General features: G+C 38.8%; 1 protein-coding gene and 1 pseudogene across 2 annotated transcripts in view; both read right to left on the reverse strand.

The window, feature by feature from the left end:
* Positions 1 to 19,914, reverse strand: part of Aff4 (AF4/FMR2 family member 4) — an 86,923-nt gene that overhangs the window by 57,344 nt on the left and 9,665 nt on the right. For both annotated transcript variants that reach the window (XM_041665136.1, XM_041665134.1), the window contains exons 2-3: positions 6,038 to 6,164; positions 2,837 to 3,616 (exon numbers count right to left, since the gene is read on the reverse strand). In XM_041665136.1, the coding sequence (XP_041521070.1) occupies positions 2,837 to 3,616; positions 6,038 to 6,160 (903 nt within the window). In that variant the 5' untranslated portion in view covers positions 6,161 to 6,164. The remainder of the gene's footprint in view (positions 1 to 2,836; positions 3,617 to 6,037; positions 6,165 to 19,914) is intronic.
* LOC121456366 lies at positions 7,946 to 8,561 on the reverse strand (annotated as a pseudogene).

Here is a 19,914-nt window from a genome sequence, read left to right on the forward strand (position 1 = left end):
AATTTGAAGAATTATTTATGACCACATTATTTTAAGTCAGAACACTAGCTAGAATTTTTGAAATAGCTTTCCTACACAAAATTCCCAAAATTATTTTTATTTTATATATGTAGCTGTTTTGTCTGAACATATATATGGGTGTTATATGCTTGTCTTGTCCTGCGAAGATCGGAAAAGGGCACTAGGTTCCCTGGAACTGGAGTTATAGTGAGTTGTGAACCATTGCATGGATGCTAGGAATAGAACCTGGGTGTTCTTAACCACTGAGCCCTCTTTCTAAACCCCAGATTTATTTATTTTTATTTTATGTATATAGTTGCTTTGCCTACACATAAGTCTGTACAATACTTATATGCCTAGTACCTACGGAAGCTAGTTGAAGGAATCCGATCCCTTGGAAAAAGAGTTAGACAGCTGTGAAACACCATATGGGTGCTGAGAACTGAACCCAGATCTTCAGGAAAAACAGTCAGCGCTCTTGACCCTTGAAGCATTATCTCTCTAGCCCCTACAAGTTTTTAATGTAGCCGGGTGATGGTGACGCACCCCTTGAATCCCAGCACTCAGGAGGCAGAGACAGGCAGATCTCTTTGAGTTTGAGGCCAGCCTGGTCTAGAAGAGCTAGTTCCATTTCATGCTCTAAAGCTACAGAGAAACCCTGCCTCAAAAAACCAAAAAAAGAAAAACAAAAAGAAAAATTGAGTAAAATGAGCATTTTTGAAAGACTAGAGATATGGGTCAAAATGTACATTTTACATAGCATTTCACAAACTATAGAAGGCAGACAGACTGGTAATTTTAAGGCATAAATAAGAATAAAAAACTAAACTCAAATCTCATTCCAAAGATTTATTGAAATAACAAATTACCACTTTTCCGAGGGCGGGGAAGCAACTCTGGTCCTCTCTAAGAGCAGCAAGAGCTCCTAACGACTGGCTTAACCACTTTCCCTTGGGTTCCAAGATTCTTTTTATTTAATTTTTTTAATTATTATGTGTGTGTGTGTGTGATGTGTATGTGTGATGTGTGTGTGTGTGTGTGTATGTGTGTTAAGGGTGGGGCATGTGGGGAAGAATGGGTCAGAGAATAACTCTTAAGAGTTGATTGCCGGCCAGGCAGTGGTGGCACACACCTTTAATCCCAGCACTTGGGAGTCAGAGGCAGGCAGATCTCTGAGTTCAAGGCCAACCTGGTCTACAAGAGCTAGTTCCAGGACAGGCTCCAAGGCTACAGAGAAACCCTGTCTCGGGGGGAAAAAAAAAAAAAAAAAGTTGATTGCCTCCTTCTACTATGGAATCCAGGACTGAACTAACTCAAGTTAGCAGGTTTATACTTTACCCACTGAGCTACCTTGCTGGCTCAAGATTCCTAAATGTCCTTAAACATTTTCTTTAACTTTGATTCCTTCTGCTATTCTGAGCTCTGAGATATGCCTTTTGTCTTTTTAACTGTGTGGGGTTTTTTTTGTTTGTTTGTTTTATCTGTTTTTTTGAGACAGCGTTTCTCTGTAGCTTTAGAGCCTGTCCTGGAACTAGCTCTTGTAGACCAGGCTGGCCTCGAACTCACAGAGATCTGCCTGCCTCTGACTCCCGAGTGCTGGGATTAAAGGCATGCGCCACCACCACCCAGCCAACTGTTTTTATCATATAAACTACATTAAAAGATAAGCTTTGCAGGGCTGGGGAAATGTCTCAGTGGTTCAGAGCATTGGCTGTTCTTCTAGAGTAATCACATGTTCTGCTCACAACATCTGTAACTCCAGCTCCAGGTGATATGAGGCACTCTTCCTTCATCAATAAACACCAGAAACACAAAAGTGTATAGATACACTTGCAGGTGAGACACTCATAAAATAATAAAATAAATAAATCTTGCCTACATGACAATGTTTTGCTGAAATCTAATATTCTGACAATTTAGTACATAAAGATAAATTTTCAGATATTTCACTATGAATGCTTAGCTCTTTGGTTATTTTGAATGTCAACTTTTATACAGTCACAGTGACTGTTTCAGCCCTTTAGTTGTGAGCAAAGGAGGAGGCATCAGAACTACACATTATCACTTCTGTACACTTCAAAGTCCCACCATTTATTACCATAAACCATGACCTGCTTTATTTGTAAAACTCAAAGAATAGACAAGCTAATTTTCTTTTTTTTTTTTTCCAGTTTTTCAAGACAGGGTTTCATTGTAGTTTGAGGGCCTGTCCTGGAACTAGCTCTTGTAGACCAGGCTGGCCTCGAACTCACAGAGATCCGCCTGCCTCTGCCTCCCAAGTGCTGGGACTAAAGGTGTGTGCCACCACCGCCCAGATTTTCTCTTTAAATAAAAAGAAACAAGCTATACTATCCCATAAAACCAAAGAACTGAGCCGGGCGGTGGTGGCGCACACCTTTAATCCCAGGCACTTGGGAGAGGCAGGCGGATCTCTATGAGTTCCAGACCAGCCTGGTCTACAAGAGCTAGTTCCAGGACAGGCTCCAAAACCACAGAGAAACCCTGTCTCGAAAAAACCAAAAAAAAAAAAAAAAACCAAAAAAAAACAACAAAGAACGGTAACAAATCAGTAAATCTTTCTTTTAGTATACAATTTGACTTGTCATCTTAATTTAAAAAATCTGTGAATGATATTTTCTTTATTATCCAAAAAAGTGTATAGTTCTATGAATCCACTTGGAAGTCAATTCCCAAATTGTTCTTTAAACCTTTATTTCATGAATTTTTAAATTTTCCTCTTACTATTAAGGCAAAAAAAAACAGTTCCAATTCTCTGAAGTATCTACAAATGACTGCATATAGCTATAGTGCTAACCACTCTAAGTGTGAGACTTACATCCAAAGGTCGGGAAGGTATTTTCAGCTTGGTGAGATGTGCTTTGCTGCTGGGCTTCAGCTCAGTCATGTTATTACCATGAGACTGGCTGCTGTAGTGCTCAGAGGTCAGCTTTGGTTCCACAGACTCCTGTCCATCCATGGGCCTTACATAGGCAGTGGGTTTCTGTAACATTGAACTAGATTTGGACATCAAAGAAGGTGGGAAAGACTGATTTGAATGCTGCCCACTTGAAAAAGAAACACGGGAAGGAGAATCCCAATTGGCATCAGGGTCCCGAGGTGATTTGGAGCGCTGATGTTCCTTGCTATGGTGATCATTCCCATGAGACCTGGAATGGCTAGAACTTAATGAAGAAACAGCCTGGGGTTTTCCAGGGCTTGAGGATCGTGATTTGGAGTGCTCTGACCCATGTTGGCCTTTCTTCCGGCTACTGCTATATGAGTCACGGTCATGTCTCTGACTACTACTACTAGTGGCACTACCACCTGCACTGTTCCGCTGGCTACTGTGTCCACTCTGCAAGCCAGAGGACCGTTTCTGAGACTGAGAAGTGCTTGGTGCGGGTCCTACAGGAGTCCATTTGTTACTCTGATGAGAGCCTCCATGTCTCTGTTCAAAAAAATTTGGGTTCGCTTTTTCGTCTGTTGTGGTTGGTACTGCAGGCTTGGGAATTGCAACAAGCTTTGGTATAGATCTGTCTCCTATATAATCCTTCATCTCATCGTAGTTTCCAAGCATACTCTGAATACGACTTGATAACTTATCTTCTTTGCTAGTCTACAAAAAAAAGAAAATATACTGTTAGTATAATTTGAAATAAAATATTCTTCCAAACTCATTTTATAACCCTCAATCAGAAGGGTTTTTAAAGATAAATCTCACTTTTTAATCTTAAAATACACATCTATAAATATACACCAAATACACACACAAAACAAACAATAAAACTAGATCCTCTTCACAGTCTAGGTGAGCACTGATTCTACCACGCACTCTTAGTCCAGATAAATAGCTCTCTCTTTTTCTTTATTTTTGGTTTTTCAAGACAGGGTTTCTCAGTAGCTTTGGAGCCTGTCCTGGAACTAGCTCTTGTAGTCCAGGCTGGCCTTGAACTCACAGAGATCCACCTGCCTCTGCCTCCCGAGTGCTGGGATTAAAGGCGTGTGCCACCACCACCTGGCCAGATAAATATTTTTCTTTTCTTTTTTTTTTTTTTTTTTTTTTTGGTTTTTCGAGACAGGGTTTCTCTGTGGCTTTGGAGCCTGTCCTGGAACTAGCTCTGTAGACCAGGCTGGTCTCGAACTCACAGAGATCCGCCTGCCTCTGCCTCCCGAGTGCTGGGATTAAAGGTGTGCACCACCATTGCCCAACTGGATAAATATTTTTCATAGTGAAAAAAAATTTATTGAGGGGCTGGAGAGATGGCTCAGTGGTTAAGAGCATTGCCTGCTCTTCCAAAGGTCCTGAGTTCAGTTCCCAGAAACCGCATGGTGGCTCACAACCATCTGTAATGAGGTCTGGTGCCCTCTTCTGACCTTCAGGAATTCACACAGACAGAACATTGCATACATAATAAATAAATAAATATTAAAAAAAATTTATTGAATGTATCTGAGGGGAAAAAAAATCAAGAAAGTATTTGAAAATAACCATGCTAAACTACAAAAGAAAATCTACAGATTACATTAAAAAGAAATCAAGACTAAATAATCAGGGCTGGGATATAGCTCGGGTTGCAGTGCTTAAATGGCATGCCTGAAGTCCTGTGTTCAACTCCTAATAACGCATAAATTGACTTGATGACATATCCCCAGCACAAAGGAGGATCGCAAATTCAAGGTCATCCTTGACCACTTAGTGAGTTTTAGGCCTGGAAAACCTGAGACATTAACTTAAAAAAGAAATTCCCAGCCAGGTGGTGGTGGCGCACACCTTTAATCCCAGAACTCGGGAGGCAGAGGTAGGCCAACCTGGTTTACAAGAGCTAGTTCCAGGGCTGGCTCCAAAGCTAAAGATAAAATCTGTCTTAAAAAACAAAAACAAAAACAAACAAACAAAAAAAAACAACAACAAACTAACAAAAAAAAAGAACAAAAGAAATTCCCAAAGAATCAATAAAAAATAAAAAAAGGAAAACAAAAAACCCCACCTGAACTAACACTATTTATTTTGAGATTGGGAAACATTAATGATAACTTTGTATTGTTTGAAATCTGTATGATCTTCTTAAAGAATCAAGATAAAAATATGGCTGTTCACAGAAAACATCAATATTGGAAAACAAGTTTCATTCATTATTCTTTTTATTGTAAAATGAATAGTAGCATGATTTACAGATTCTAGACTTTAAAATGTTAACAACCATTGAAACCCAAAGGCAAACAAAATGCTAGAAAGACATGTCACCACTAAAGCGACCTTAGAGTCATGAGAATTGGTACTATTCAGTGTTCTTTTTTTTTGTAATCTCAAATCAAAAACAATGATAGTAATTAATAATAACAATTGGGCTCAGTGATTAAGGGCACTTGGCTGCTCTTCCAAAGGACTAAAGTTCAAATTCCAGCACCCACACAGCGGTTTACAGCTGTCTGTAACTATTGCCCCAGATGATCTGATGCCCTCTTCTGACTTCTTCTAGGACTGCACACATGTAGTACACAGATGATCAGACATCTAAGCATTCATACACATAAAATAAAAACAAAATAAACAATTTTTTAAAAAAAAATTAAAATAGTAACTGATCCAATTTATTTCTCTTAATTTCTAAAAAGATTTATTCATGGACTAGAGAGATGGTTCCGAGGCCTGCTCTTCCAAAGGTCCTGAGTTCAATTCCCAGCAACCACATGGTGGCTCAACACCATCTGTGATGGGCTCTGGTGCCCTCTTCTGGCCTGCAGGCATACACACAGACAGAATATTGTATACATAATAAATAAATATTTAAAAAAAAACAAACCTAAAAGCTGGGCGGTGGTGGAGCACAAATTTAATTCCAGAAATCAGGAGGCAGAGGCAGTAAGATCTCTCTGAGTTCAAGACCACACTGGTCTACAGAGTGAGTAGTTCCAGGATAGGCTCCAAAGCTACACTGAGAAACCCTGTCTCAAAACAAAAACAAACACAAACACAAACAAGCACAAATGTCATATAAGTAAGGTAAAATAAAACATTCAAAGAAAGATAACTTACAACTTTATAAGGCTCAGCAAATAGAGGAGAGCTAGGTGGGAAGGCGTCTTCACCCTGCTGAATTTCCTGATTCCGCCTTTCCCGTTCTTTCATGCGCAGCACATTCCGGTCTTCACGGTTCATGTTGCTATGAGGAGAAGTACAATTTTTACATCACAAAAATAAAAATGTCATAGTCTGTACTGACTGTCAACACAACACTCCAAATGGAGATTTCAACCTTCTTTCTACTTCTGGGCATTTACCAGACATTTGTGCTGAAGCTAGATTCCGGCACTGATTTTAGCAACTAACAGCATCACCATCTTCCACAGCCACCCAGAAAGAAAACATTAGCTAGAGTATGAGAAACCACTACTCAACCAAAACAACTTTTTTTTTTCCCTGGGAATTAAACAGAGCCTCATACATTATGGCAAGATTCTTCTACTCCACTGCCCCAAACACAAGAATTTTTCAAGTGCTCTGCTACCTGAAAGTCAGTTAAAATTTGTATATTCAAAGGGAAAGGACGACGTAAACTCATTTTTCAGTGTTTCCTCCTCACAATGCTAGCTGACACTATCGTTGGTGGCATATAACCCACTTCCATCTACCACCCAGACCCCATGTCCAGTTCTTTTCTCTACTTTGCATCTACCTTATCTTGATTTCTTTTTGTCCCAAACACAGCTTCCTTGATGTCCATCGTTACTGCAGTCTGACCTCAGCTTTGCTGTTGTTCTAGATTCCCTAAAAAACGACATTTCTGCCCTAAATATATTAATATTTTCAATTAATGCCTCGATAAGTGACAAACTAAGGCTTTAGTGATAGAATCTAAAATTAACATGTGTTAGTAAGTGTAAGTAAAAACTATTAAAAAGGAAAAAGTAGGGGCTGGAGAGATGGCTCAGCGGTTAAGAGCATCGCCTGCTCTTCCAAAGGTCCTGAGTTCAATTCCCGGCAACCACATGGTGGCTCACAACCATCTGTAATGAGATCTGGTGCCCTCTTCCAGCCTGCAGGCATACACATTGACAGAATATACATAATAAATAAATAAATATTTAAAAAAAAAGGAAAAAGTATCTGGAGTCAAAGGGAAAATGGGAATGTTATTTCTGCAATTATGACAATACTATATTGTCACTAGTACTATATTGTCAAGAGGAATGGCTTATTTATAACAGCAGAGATTTTTCTCTGCATAAACAATAAATAAAAGAAGCTGTAAAATGCTAAGTAAGTGGTATCAGGACCACTGCTGCTCCTTTCCCCGAAGCTGAATATAGATTATACCTCTATGTTGGTTATGTTCCAAAGAGGAAGAGAGATAAACACAGAGACAGACTAACCAAAGAGGGAAATTAGTATGTATTTGTGGAACGTATTTTAAAACAAATAAGGAAATATAAATCAAGGTGGGCAATGGTAACACACACCTTTAATCCTAGCATATGGAGACAGAAGCAGGCAGATCTCTGAATTTGAGACCAACTTGGTCTCCAGAGCATGACAACCAAGGTTACACAGAGAACCCTATCTTGAAAAACAAAACAAAAAAGAAAACAAAGGTCAATCAGACCCAAAAAAGCACATCATTTAAGATGAGCAGTAGAACCAACACATTCTTGGGAATGTATTGGAGAGAAGGCTCTGTGGTTAAGAACACTTGCTGTTCTTACAGAGGTCCAAGATTCCCACATGATGTTTCACAAATGTCCTTAATTCCGGCTCAGGGGATCTGGCACCCTCTTGTGGCCTCCCCAGGCACCAAACATGCACAGAATGTACATACATATACACAGGCAAAACATTCACAACAATAATGGACAGAGAGATAGAGATTCTAAGTGTTTGAAATGTGTATTCAAGTTGGTTTTTTTTTTCCAGATTAAATGTGAGATTTGTTACTGAACACAGGGCTCACCACTTGTCCAGGGAACCACAAATGGGGATGTATTTGACCCCACAGACATCAGGAATGAGCTGCTTCTCAGTGACCATGTCTTCAAGCTCATCTGCATTAAACTTGAAGCCTCACTTCTGTGGGATGTGGATCTTCTGGAAGCCAGGGGACCTGGCTCTCTACTCAGAGCCTCAATTACATGTTCCTTATTTTGCAGCTTGGTATGAATGGACATGACAGCCTGGCCAATGTGAACCTTGGTGTCACTGCCCTGGGGCTTCACAAAGGCACCACGTATACCTGTTTGGAGCATATCAGCCCCAGCACAGGACAACATCTAGTGGAATGGGATGACATAGAAAGTGTGGAGTTTCACTGCAAGATGAAAGCCTTCCTTTCCACAACACTTTATCATGTCTTGGCACAAATACAGGCAGTCACCAGGACTTAAGAGAATTGCTCATCTGACACCATATGGTCACACAGTGAAAATTCATCAACTTTTGCCTTCTTCTGCCCCAAGTCAAAGATGCAGATCAAGAACACCTCCACAGAAGTGAAACCCTGAGTACGGCTTGTTGTTTTGTTTTGGTGTTGTCTGTGCTCTTGAGTTCTATTGTACAGGTATGCCATGGTATATATGTGGGAGTAAGAGTAGAATTGATGGGAGTCAGTTCCCTCCTATTGTGTGGGTTCCAGATATTAATCCTAAAGTGTCAGACTTGGCAGTACATGCTACTTACCCACTGAGCCATCGCCCTGATGGCTTGTTGTTTCTTATGTGTATTACTATCTAATGTAGCTAAGATAGAACCTACAGTAATACAAAGAAACACTATTGCCAAATTGGGCAGTGGTGCACACCTTTAATCCCAGCATTCACGAGACAGAGGCAGATGAATCTCTATGAGTTTGAGGAGAACCTGGTCTACAGAGGGAGTTCCAAAATAGCCAGAGCTACACAGAGAAACCCTCTCTTGAAAAACCATTGAAAGAAAAGAAGGAAAAAAAAGAAATACTGTTGTGATATATTTGGGTTCCCTAGTGCCTAGCACTCTATAAAACTGACAAATTATTTGAATCTTCCTCTAATGAATATCAAAAGCAGTTGGAGGATAAAACCAAAGAAAACATCCTTTAGCACATTTGGACAGATTAATAAATGTTATATTAACAATCAAGTTTCAATTAGGCCTCTTGAATTATGGTACTACCAAAATACAAAGCTATTTAGAGTCTAAGGGGCTTGTTAACTACCAATTTCCTAAATTCAAATTCCAAAAGATGAGCCTGTGATGGAAATCACAGAGTGCATCTCATCATGCTTAAAGCTTGTGGAGTTGCATTCCCATCACCACAAACAAAAACCCTAAAAGGTCAAGAAATGTAAAAGATATGTCTCAATGTTATACATTAAACAGCACTAAAATAAGTCAAAAAACATTAAGGAAAAACACCTGTTTTTCTTTATAAAGAAAGGAATTATTGCCAGGTGGTGAGGGCGCACGCCTTTAATCCCAGCACTCAGGAGGCAGAGGCAGGCAGATCTCTGAGTTTGAGACCAGCTTGGTTTACAAGAGCTAGTTCCAGGACAGGCTCCAAAGCTACGGAGAAACCCTGTCAAGGAGGAGGAGGAAGAAGAAAGAAGAAAGAAGAAAGAAGAAAGAAGAAGAAGAAGAAGAAGAAGAAAAAGAAGAAATTATTATCACCTTAAAAGAGAATCCTTGGTTGCTAACATTTGTCACCTCTTCCTCTGCCCTCATATTATTGATGGGTTTTAGGCCAATGAAACCCACTCTTAATTACTATTCAGGTTCCCAAACCTTTCTGATTAAACTTAAAACTATCAGAAACAACTGTGGTCTTATATCACTAAATATTCTTACACTATTCAAGAAATAAAGGTCATAAAGAGAACAAATATTATAATCTCCCGGAATTTTATATATTGAATGAATACTATATAAGCCAACTGAATCTAATGGTTACTAAACAACACTTCAATAAAAGAATACACATTCTTAGCCAGGCAGTGGTGGTACATGCCTTTAATCCCAGCATTCTGGAGACAGAAGGTGGCAGATCTCTGAGTTCAAGGCCAGGCTGCTCTACAGAGTTCCAGGACAACCAGGGCTACACAGAGAAACCCTGTGTTGAAATACAATTAAAAAAAAAATTCAAGGGAAATAAGGAAACCCTGTAAGCTAACAGAAACAAAAACAAAACATACCAAAACTAGTGAGGTTCAGTAAATATCAACTTTAAAATGGAAAGAATTTGGGGCTGGAAAGATGGTTTAGTAGTTAAGAGTACTTACTATTCTTGCAGGGGAACAGAGTTAAATTCCCAGCACATCCATCTGGCAGCTCACAACTTCCCATAACTCCAATTCCTGGGGCTACAATGCACTGTTCTGGCCTCTATAGGTAACATGTAGTGAACTTACAATACACACACTCAGGTACACATGTACATTCATAATTTTTTTTTTAATTTAAAAAGAAGAAAAAGGGCTGGAGAGATGGCTCAGAGGTTAAGAACACTGATTGTTCTTCCAGAGCGCCTGAGTTCAATTCCCGGCAACCACATGGTGGCTCACAACCATCTGTAAAGAAATCTGGTGCCCTCTTCTGGCCTGCAGGCACTCATGCAGACAGAATGGTGTAAACAAAATAAATAAATTAATTAAAAAAAATAAAACAAAATAAAAAGAAGAAAAAGATTTTAAACTGGGCATGGTGTAATCCAGCTCAGGACTTAAAAAAAAAAAAGAAATATAGAAAACAGATATGTATCTTAGTCACTTTCCTTTTTTTTTTTTTACAATTTTGATATCATTTATTGTAGCTGATTGTTTCTGTTGGTTCATTATTTTTTTTCTCTTCAAATTTTGATTATGTTAGAATTTTTGTGAACTGTTGGTAAATGAATCTAACACTATGATCTTGAAGAAACAGAATACAGCCTGGTGGTGAGGGCCAGCATGTGCTAGCTTTGATCCCCTGTACCACAAAAAAAAAAAAAAAAAAAGGGCAACTTATACTGAACACTTTAAACATCACTGAAATACAAGTTAAGCCATTTTTTTTCTCTATGGTTCTCTACCAAAGTAACTCAATAATAGTATTGTTTGAATCAAGACTTGACTAGTGCAACTAGAAAATAATCATTCTGCCACTCCTAAAAGCAAGAAGAAGAAGAGGAGGAAGAAGAGGGGGAGGGGAATGAGGAGGAAGAGGAAGAGAAAGAAGAACAAGGAGGAGGAGGAAGAGGAAGAAGGAAAAGAGAAAGAGGAAGAGGAAGGAGGAGGAGGAGGAGGAGCTATAATATTTGGAGTAGGAGTGAGATAAATAAACAGTCCAGTTGTGGCAAGTTGACAAGAACACAAAAATCTACAAAGCATAGTTAAATAGCTAATGTGTTATAATTTCAACTTTTTATCTTTTTTAAGATTAATTTATTTATTATGTAAACAACATTCCTTCCATGTATGCTTGCATACCAGAAGAGGGCACCAAATCTTATTATAGATGCCTGTGAGCCACCATGTGGTTGCTGGGAATTGAACTCAGGACCTCTGGAAGAGCAGTCAGTACTCTTAATCTCTGAGCCATCTCTCCAGCTCCCTCAACTTTTCATCTTTAATAATACATTTACTGTAGTAATACAAAAAAGATACACTGAAAGTTGGGAGTTTTTTTTTGTTGTTTGTTTTTTGGTTTTTCGAGACAGGGTTTCTCTGTAGCCTTGGAGCCTATCCTGAAACTAGCTCTTGTAGACCAGGCTGGCCTCAAACTCACAAAGATCCACCTGCCTCTGTCTCCCGAGTGCTGGAATTAAAGGTGTGCGCCACCACCGCCTGTCGAAAATTTTTAAATAATTTTTTAAATTTTATTTCATGTGCATTGGTGTAAGGGTGTCAGATCACCTGGTATTGGAGTCACAGACAGTTGTGAGCCACCATGTGGTTGCTGGGAATTGAACCCAGGTCCTCTGAAAGAGTAACCAGTGCTCTTATCCTCTGAGCCATCTCTCCAGCCTTTGAAAGTTTTTTTTAAAAAATAATTTATTTATTTGTATAGTGTTTTGCCTACAAGTATGTCTGTGAGAGGGTGTTGAATTCCCTGAAACAGGAGTTACGTACAGTTGTGAACTGCCATGTGGGTGCTGGGAATTGAACCCGGGTCCTCTGGAAAAGTAGAAAGTGCTCTTAACCACACTTTTCTAATGGTGAGAAGAGACACCATTACCAAGAAATCTTACAAAAGCAAACATTTATGGATTCATGGTTCCAGAAGGTTAGAGTCCATCAGGTGAGAAACATGGTAGCAGGAATGCAGGCATGGGGGTGAGGAAGCAGTTGTGGGCTTATATCTCTAGCCACAAGCAGGAGGCAGAGTGCTAATTGGAACTGGCTTGGGCATTTGAATCATCAAAAACCGCCTCCAGTGACACACCTTCTCTAATAAGGCTATATATCCTGATCCTTCCCAAACAGTTCCACCAACTGGGGACCAAGCATACAAACATGTGAGTCTATGGGGACTATTCTCATTCCAATCACTACAGTGATTAAGATATAGAGGAACTCATGTTCCTTGTATATTGCTGTGAGGATACACAAATGGAGCAGCTACTATGGAAAAAATGTTTAGTGATTCCTCAAAACCTTTAGCATAGGTGGGGGAGAGATGGCTCAACCATTAAGAGCACTAATTGTTCTTCCAGAGGACCCAGGTTCAATTCCCAGCACCCATACAGCAGCTAACAACTGTCTGTAACTCCAATCTCAGGGGAGCTAATCTCTTTTCTTGCCACCGCAGGCATTGCATACACACGATGCATATATACATTTAGGCCAACATATAAAAGTAATCAGAATCTTAAAAAACAACAAAACTTTAAATATCAGGTAGGGGTGTAAGAGAGATAGCTCAATGCTTAAGAGTATTTAATTACTCTTGCAGAGGACCCAGGTTCAGGTCACAGAACTCATATGACAGATCACAACCAGTCCTAACTTCAAGTCCATAGGATCCAATCCCTCTTCTGACTGACCTCCATGGATGTGAGGCACAGATTGTGCTACATATGCATATATGCATGTAAAATATTCGTACACAAAAAACTAATAACTTTTTAAAATTAAAAACCTTTAACAGAGAACTACCAAATGATTTTACTTCTAGGTATACACTCTAAAAAATGGAAAGTAGGAACTCAGATCCTTGAACACCAACATTCAGAGAGGCATCATTCACAACAGACCAAAGAAAGAAACAAGGTGTTGCATCAGCACTCAGAGAAGCAAAACTGTGGTATATAAATATAACAAATATACTCTTCGGACATGAAGGTGAATGAAATTCTGCTACATACTACAACTAAGATTATCCCTGAAAACATTAGCATATGTGAAATAAGCTAAACTCTGAAGGTCACATATTATATAATTCCAATAAATGAGATACCTAGAATGAACAAATTCACAGAAAACAGAAGAGGTAAGAACAATGGGAAAATGCCATTTTTAAAAGATAATTAATTTTATTTTTATTTTATGTGCATTGGTATTTTTGCCTGTATGTATGTCTGTGTGAAGGTGCCAGATCTTGGAGCTACAGACAGCTCCTTTGTGGGTGCTGGGAATTGAATCCAAGTCCTCTGGAAAAGTAGTCAGTGCCATCTCTCCAGCCCTAGAAAAGTATCATTTTATAATCTTTCAAATTTTTTGTTTGGTATGATGAAAAAGTTCTAGAAAAGGGCAGTGTTGGTGGTTGTACATGCTGTAAATAGACCATGAACTGTATACATAAAATGACTAAAATAATAAAATTTTTATGCTATGTGTATTTTGCCATAATTAAGAAAAATCCAACAGGGGTAAATATGAACCAAATACTTTGTGTACATGTATGAAACTACCAGAGAATAAAATTTCAAAATTACACATATTTTTATATGTATATGTATGTGGTTATGTGAGTTTATGTGCCCATATACATACAGGATTCTGTGTAGCAGATGAGGGCATTGAATCCTCTGGAACTAGAATTACTAGTTGGTTGAGAGATGCCATGCAGGTGCTGGGAATTAAATCTGGGTCCTCTGGAAGAGTAGTCAGTGTTCTTAACCCCTGACCTATCACTGTAGCCCCCAAAATATTTTTTTTAACTGAAAAAAAAACCAAAAAGCATATGGTAAAAATAAAAATTGAAATATTCATTCCCAATGATTCAGAAATAATCTATTTTGTTTACAAATAATGACATAAGATTTGCAAATTTTAAAAATTTTAAGTTAAATTTTTTTTTTCTTTTAAAATATGCTGGCCAGGCACAGTGGTACCAGCCTTTTAATACCAGTACTTGGGAGACAGAAGCAGGTGGAACTCTGTGAGTTTAGCTGGCATGGTAAACAGTTTCATGACAGTTGGGGTTATATAGAGAAACCCTGTAGATAGATAGATAGATAGATAGATAGATAGATACATACATACATACATACATAGATTAAATGTTACTTAACATGCCCCTTTCAAGTGAAACTCAGAATCTGTTATGCTTCCACCCCCATTACTATCTCATAGCAATATTCCTACTAAAAATAGGGCGATTCAATTACCAGATTATTAATGGTTTAAATTCCAAAAGTCAAAAAATGAGAATTAAGCCGATATTTCAATTAATTTCAAACAGCTACTTGACTTTAACTTTACCACAAAGCACTAAGTTAAAGCACAAAGCCTCATGGACCCAGAAACCCCTCTTGGCCTCATTTGCAGGATTTCTCTACCCATGAGAACTTGTGAAGAGATTGCTTCCTACCAAAGAAGGAAACAAAGACTGCACACCTGGAGATCAAAGCCAAACTAACAAAACATCAGGTCCCAAGACAGTGTTTTGTACAGAAGGGCTCTTGTCCAAAAGGCAGTGCTGAGAAGATGGAGTTTATAGTTTCTTTTATTTTCACAGTGCCAGGGACCTAACTTAGTATTTCAATTATGCTAAGTAAAGAATCCACTACTGAGCTTTACCACTAGTCTCTCATCTTCAGATGTAAAACGCAGCAAAAATTAGAAAAACAAAGATAAGGATTACATAGCATTTTTACTGTTGTATTTATTTATATAAATATGTGCCTGTGCACTTCTGGAGGTCAGAGGTCAATTCAAACACTTTCACCTCAGTTTTTGAGCCAGAATCTCACAGAACAGAGGAGCCCCAGAGATCAGCCTCCTCTCCGCCTTCCACAATCCTGGTGAACTTTTCTGAATTATCTCCTTAGCCTGCCTGTCATTTTTCTTTTCTTTCCTTTATTTTTTTAGATCAGGCTAGCCTTGAACTCACAAACATCACTCTGTGAAAACAAAATAAGAAACTCCTTTCCAAAGCATCATGTCCTTAGATCCAAATTTCAAAGTCAAGGCATTTTCAAAATATCTATGTTGGATTAGTTCAGCAGCATTTATAAACAAATATCTTTTAGCAGCTGTTGCTCCTTCCTCAGCATTCAAACAATTCAAAGAGAGCATAATAGCATACAGTATCAAAATTCTCTGTTTATTTTCCATCTTTGTACGGCTTTATTTTAACTCTATTTTGTTTATTTTTACTTTTAACTTTTTGCTTTGAGTCAGGTTCTCTGTATATCTTTGACCTGGAATAACTCTGCAGACCAGGCTATCCTTGAACTCTCAGAGATCCGCCTATCTCTGCCTCCCAGGCATTCAGGATTAAAGGCGTGTGCTACCACACCTTGAAGTCACAGAGGTCAATCTCCCACTGCCCCCCAAGTGTTGGGATTAAAGGTGTGTACTACCACACCCAACTACTCTCTTTCTTCCTTATTTTTGTTTTTTACTTTAAGAACTTTAACTTTTAGTCTGCATATATTTTCAACACACTGTAAACCATTTAGAAATTTTCTTTGTCTTTGAATCTCTCTTTACTGTATAGTTGAGTGCTGGGATTAAAGGTGTGCGCCACCACCGCCCAGTACATTTTTATTTTCTTAACCAAAAGCAACTTTCTTTTTCTTCTTTTTTTTTTCTTTCTTTTAAAAGTCAAGGACTCGGGCTGGAGAGATGGCTCAGTGGGGGCTGGAGAGATGGCTCAGTGGTTAAGAGCATTGCCTGCTCTTCCAGAGGTCCTGAGTTCAATTCCCAGCAACCACATGGTGGCTCACAACCATCTGTAAAGAGGTCTGGCGCCCTCTTCTGGCCTTCAGGCATACAGACAGAATATTGTATACATAATAAATAAACAAACAAATAAATACTTTAAAAAAAAACCTTGTCTCGAAAAACCAAAAAAAAAAAATTATAAAAAAAAAAAAGTCAAGGACTCGCAGAGGCAGGGGGATCTCTGTGAGTTCGAGACCAGCCTGGTCTACAAGAGCTAGTTCCAGGACAGGCTCCAAAGCCACAGAGAAACCCTGTCTTGAAAAACCAAAAAAATAAAAAATAAAAAAAAAATAAATAAAAGTCAAGGACTCATGAAATCCAGGCTATGCTCAAATGGCTATAGAGCTCAGGATGACCCTGAAATCCTCTTGGCTCCACTTCCCACGTGCTAGGAAAACAGATTTATACTACCATGCCTACCTCTTAATCAAATTTCTGTGTCACCTCAAATTCCTGTTTTCCTGACTCATAAATAAATCTCAACCAGGTTTTCAAAGCTTCCTAAAAGTGGTAATCTTTCTCTTTCCTATTTCAAAAAGTATCCCATTGAGTCCTATGACTTTCTGTGTTCCTAATTTATTCCACAAATAACTTTCTGTTGTGGGACAAGGATTAAGAAACAGAATATTAAAAATAAAAGACAGGGGCCAGGTGTGGTGTCGAACACCTTTAATGCCAGCACACGGGAGGCACAAGCAGGTAGATCTCTGAGTTCAGGTTAGCCTGGTCTACAGAGCCAGTTCCAGGACAACCAGGTCTACATGAAGAAATCCTTGTGCTGTAAAACAAAACAACAATAAAATTAGAACTACAGTTTTTACACCGGGCAGTGGTGGCACACACCTTTAATCCCAGCACTTGGGAGACAGAGGCAGGAGGATCTCTGTGAGTTTGAGGCCAGCCTGGTCTACAAGAGCTAGTTCCAGGACAGGTTCCAAAAGCTACAGAGAAACCCTGTCTTGAAAAACAAAAAAAGGGGCTGGAGAGATGGCTCAGTGGTTAAGAGCACTGGCTGCTCTTCCAGAGGTCCTGAGTTCAGTTCCCAGCAACCACATGGTGGCTCACAACCATCTGTACTGAGATCTGGCGCCCTCCTCTGGCATGCGGGCATACATTGAGGCAGAATGTTGTATACATAATAAATAAATAAATCTTTTAAAAGAAAAAGAACTATAGTTTCTTATCACCTAAATATCAGTTCTCAAAATGCCATCATCTGAACCTATTCTCTTCTTTCCTACTATTTAAAAAGGAAAAAATTAGTTCTTCCTCTCAAAGAACACTCTCCCCCAATTTGCTATCTTCTGGATCTTCACCAGTTCTTGCCATCTCTGAAATAACTTCAACTTCTTTTTCTCTAATAAACCCTTTTAATCCTATCCATCACCATCCAAATACCTTTTTTAAAAGGTCAGAGTAATACTTAATGGTGGTATTCTATTTAATCTGAGCACTGGAGAGCCAGAGACAGGCAAATCTCAATGAGTTCAAGGCCAGTCTAGAGAATTCCAGATCAGCCAGGGCTACATACAGAGGGATCTTGTCTCAAGACGGCAAAAGCCAAAGCAAAACAAAAAAGCTGTCTCATTTGAGACTTTGGTAACATATATACCTGCAGTCAGTCACTTAGGAGGTAGAAGCAGGACAATCAAGTTCTAAACCTAAGACCTTGCCTGAAAGTCAGTCAGGTGGTAGCAGCCTCAGATCTTGATCTCCCTCAGATCAAGGCCAGCCTGGTCAACAAAAGGAGTTCCAGGACAGTAAGGGTTACACAGTGAAACTCTCATAAAACAAAAACAAAACAAAACAAACAAAAATGTATGAGTCTGAAAATAACCTACATACATTCAGATCCAGGTCTGTACTCAGACTGTTCTTGTTACCCAGATGAATGTCTTTCATTCTCCCATTTCTAACATATCCACCACAAACCCACATCCTCTAAAACCTTCCAAGACTTCTGTATCACTAAAACCACTTAATTCCAAGCTGGGCAGTGGTGACACACACCTTTAAATCCCAGCACTTGGAAGGCAGAGACACACGGATCTCTGTTCAAGAGTTTAAGGCCAGCTTGGTCTACAGAGCGAGTTCCAGGACAAACTCCAAAGCTACAGTGATAAAGACATAACCCTGTCTCAAAAAACAAAAGAAAGCCAAAAAAAGAAAGAAAGAAAGAAAGAAAGAAAGAAAGCAAAAGAAAAAGCCCACTTAATTCTCAAAGCATTTCTTTGTATTTCATTTGGCGCTTAGCACTTCTGTCGATTACAACTACTGTACTATTACTCCATCTCCTTAGTAGAAATCCACTCCCACACCATAAGCTCTAGAGAACAAGAAACAAGGCTGTTGTTTCAATTTCTACTTTCTTCCCTCCAGTGTTTAACTCGGTGACTAGCATATAGAAATTCAAAAAAACTGTGATTTTTGTAAAGGCCACGACTGAAGCATTACTGCCTCAAGGCAAAGTATGTCAGGTGTGCTCATTAAAGGCTGGTTTCAGAATATCATGGCACTCTTTTCTGTCCACAGATAACTTTCCATTTTCTAAGAGATGGGTTATTTTTGATAAAACTGAGAGGGTAAGTTTTTTCTTATAATTGTTATTATCCAATAAAAGCATTAACAATAACACTATGCAAACTTTGTGTTCTCAAAGTTCACACCTAATGGAAAACCAGTATCTATACACACGAAAATACAACTAGGTATAATGGCACCCACTTGTAATCCCAATACTCGGGAAGCAGATGTAGGACAATCAACTAGAAAATTGAAAGCTAACCTAGGCTATGGTTAAAATAAAAGAACACAAATTATAAACTTATTTTTATTCAAACCCCCATGCTTGCTGGGCATGCATCTTTAATCCCAGTCTGGCCTATATAGTGAGTACCAGGAAAGCTAGGGTATGTAGAAAGATTTCTATCTTCTTTTTTAAAAAAAAGGAAAAGAAGCCAGGCAAATCTCTGTGAGTTCAAGGCCAGCCTGGGTTAAAGAGCAAGTTACAGGACAGGTTCCAAAGCTACATAGAGAAATCCCGACTCAAAGGGAAAAAAAAATCACCAGATACAAATAAATGCTGCATCTTCATAGTACCTGAACATATATATGTATGCATACTCACATACATGGATAGATGGATAGATGTGGACTGTCTGAAATAGGATTGCATGTAGTTCAAGTTGGTTTCAAACTAGATTTGTACTTAAAGATGGCCTTGAATTTCTGATCCTCCTGCCTTTACTTTTCAAATTGTGGGAATGCTGGGATTACAGACATTCACCACCAAGACTGGTTTATGTGCTGCTGGAGTGATAGCTAAGCACTCTACCAAGTCTGCTACATCCTCAGCTCTAGACCTGAAAGTACAAAATAGTGTTGACACTCTTCATTCAATAACAATTTAGTGTATATACCAGGCCATACATTATACTAGACTAAGGATTTAAAAACTAAAAGTACCTTTCATCCTTAAGATTTTGTTGCAGCTAACCTGACAAGAGGAGGGGAAAGAAGAGGGTTATATGAGTTGTAGACAAAGAATAGCCATAAAGAGGAGGGAGGAAGGAATGGATGTGGATCACATGTAGTTGGAAAGTAAGTTTGGGAAACAGAGGTGCAAAATAAAGACATGAATGAGAACATTCAGGGTCTGAGCTGACATGTAACTATTTCAGTACAAATTAAATATCCCAGAGTCTAAGTGCTAACTTCAGTGATTTAAAAAAAAAAATAGCATACATATTAAAATAGCCATTAATTCATCATTATAGCTGACCTAATTGTAAAACTCAAATC

Source organism: Microtus oregoni, unplaced genomic scaffold, assembly GCF_018167655.1.
Source record: "Microtus oregoni isolate MIOR12 unplaced genomic scaffold, Mior012 000015F_ref0000493, whole genome shotgun sequence".
NCBI classification, from domain to species: Eukaryota; Metazoa; Chordata; class Mammalia; order Rodentia; family Cricetidae; genus Microtus; species Microtus oregoni.